Genomic DNA, 1,495 nt, shown 5'->3' on the forward strand with positions numbered 1-1,495 from the left:
AGAGGGAGAGGAGACAAACTCCTTAGAGTTAGGACATCTCATACTTAGGTTCTTAAGTACACATTTATTTTCACATACAGAACTGAGACCAAGTGTCTGTGCTACGAAGTTAACAGGGCTGAATACCTACTCAGCACAGCAAAGGCAGCATCACTACTGCCCACAGCAGAACCAGGAACTTCCCAAGGCTCTAGCTGCTGTTTGGTTAGGTGTGATATATACAGATCCCAGGCTCTGGTGTATGGCAGCACTGAGAATCAGTCACCATTTATGAAATAACTTCAAGATGATCTTTTACACTGGCACAAAACTTTTACTTTATTCATCTCAACTCTTACATGGGGATGACATTTCTAGAAGCAGTTAAAATGCAGGTCTGGGGATTATCAAGTCAGAACAATACCCTAAAGTCTGGCTGAAATATCAAACGCAACCTGCAACCGCTGTTGCCCCTCTAAACTTTAAAAGGACTCTCTCAAAGTTTTCCATTCCAATTTACAGGTATCACCATGGGAGGTCAGACAAATACAGAGTAGCCAGAAGTCACATCCTGCAGCAGAGACAATACCTCCAGGAACAATCCAAGCTAGATATCTAACAGAAGTGTTCTGGAGACCTCACCTACAGAAGGTTGTTTAAAGAGACTAAGTGGAGAATGGGGGAAAACCAACATGTACCCTTAAGTCTGAGTTTGAGACTAATGCATTGTTCTGTCTAATAAACCAGCCTATTATGTGAAGATGTAATTTTTTTATTATTATTATTTGAGGAATGAACTTACAGCACCACAGCTGGTCATTATGAAGCTTGATAGAAGTGAGATTTTGGCAGGGCAGCTGAGAGACACGGTTAACTTTCAGAGTGCTGATGTTCCAAGCAATCACTGTTCCATCTAAACTGCTCGAGTACGCTTCACTGTTGGTACAAATCAAGAAAATAATAACAATCATATAGTGTAGACTGATGTTCAGAACAGAGTGCATACACAGAAGAGACAGACTCACAAAATAACCAACTTTACAGTAAGCCAAATTAATGTTCTTAATTTCAGAGACTGTAAGAGTAAAGCACAGTAACAATTTCCAACAGAAAATGGTCTGAAGTCCACAAGGCCAGATAGTATCATTATTTTAATAGCAAACAATGAGACTGGTTCCATTCTTTCAAACAAAGCAAGGAAAGTCATGAGTGGACAGGAGCATGTTCATCCCTGTGCCTAGGGAAGGATCTAAACTTATTCTTCCCTCAATATATTCTAGGTAGCTGGCTCTAAACAGCTGAAACTGCATTTAAGCAACCAACAGCTCTGGGTTGCAGCCAGGCTTCTACCTTTCCAGCTGCTTCTGGCTCTTACTGGGAAAAAAGTATTCTAGTACAGATTTATTTTTCTTCTTAAGATTATACTTTATCAACTTTTTGAGAGGGGATCTTATCAATGTTTATCAATATCTAAAGGGCAGGTGTCAAGAGGATGGGGCCAGACTCTTTTCAGTGG

At 40.3% G+C, this 1,495-nt stretch overlaps 1 protein-coding gene across 1 annotated transcript in view; it reads right to left on the bottom strand.

Annotated features, from left to right (window-relative positions):
* Positions 1 to 727: 727 nt before the first annotated feature.
* Positions 728 to 1,495, bottom strand: part of DENND3 (DENN domain containing 3) — a gene marked incomplete at both ends in the record, with an annotated part of 10,564 nt that continues 9,796 nt past the window's right edge. The window contains one exon of the mRNA XM_010162320.2: positions 728 to 915. Within this exon, the coding sequence (XP_010160622.2) occupies positions 728 to 915 (188 nt within the window). The remainder of the gene's footprint in view (positions 916 to 1,495) is intronic.

This window comes from Antrostomus carolinensis, unplaced genomic scaffold, assembly GCF_000700745.2.
Source record: "Antrostomus carolinensis isolate BGI_N321 unplaced genomic scaffold, ASM70074v2 scaffold26442, whole genome shotgun sequence".
Lineage (NCBI taxonomy): Eukaryota > Metazoa > Chordata > Aves > Caprimulgiformes > Caprimulgidae > Antrostomus > Antrostomus carolinensis.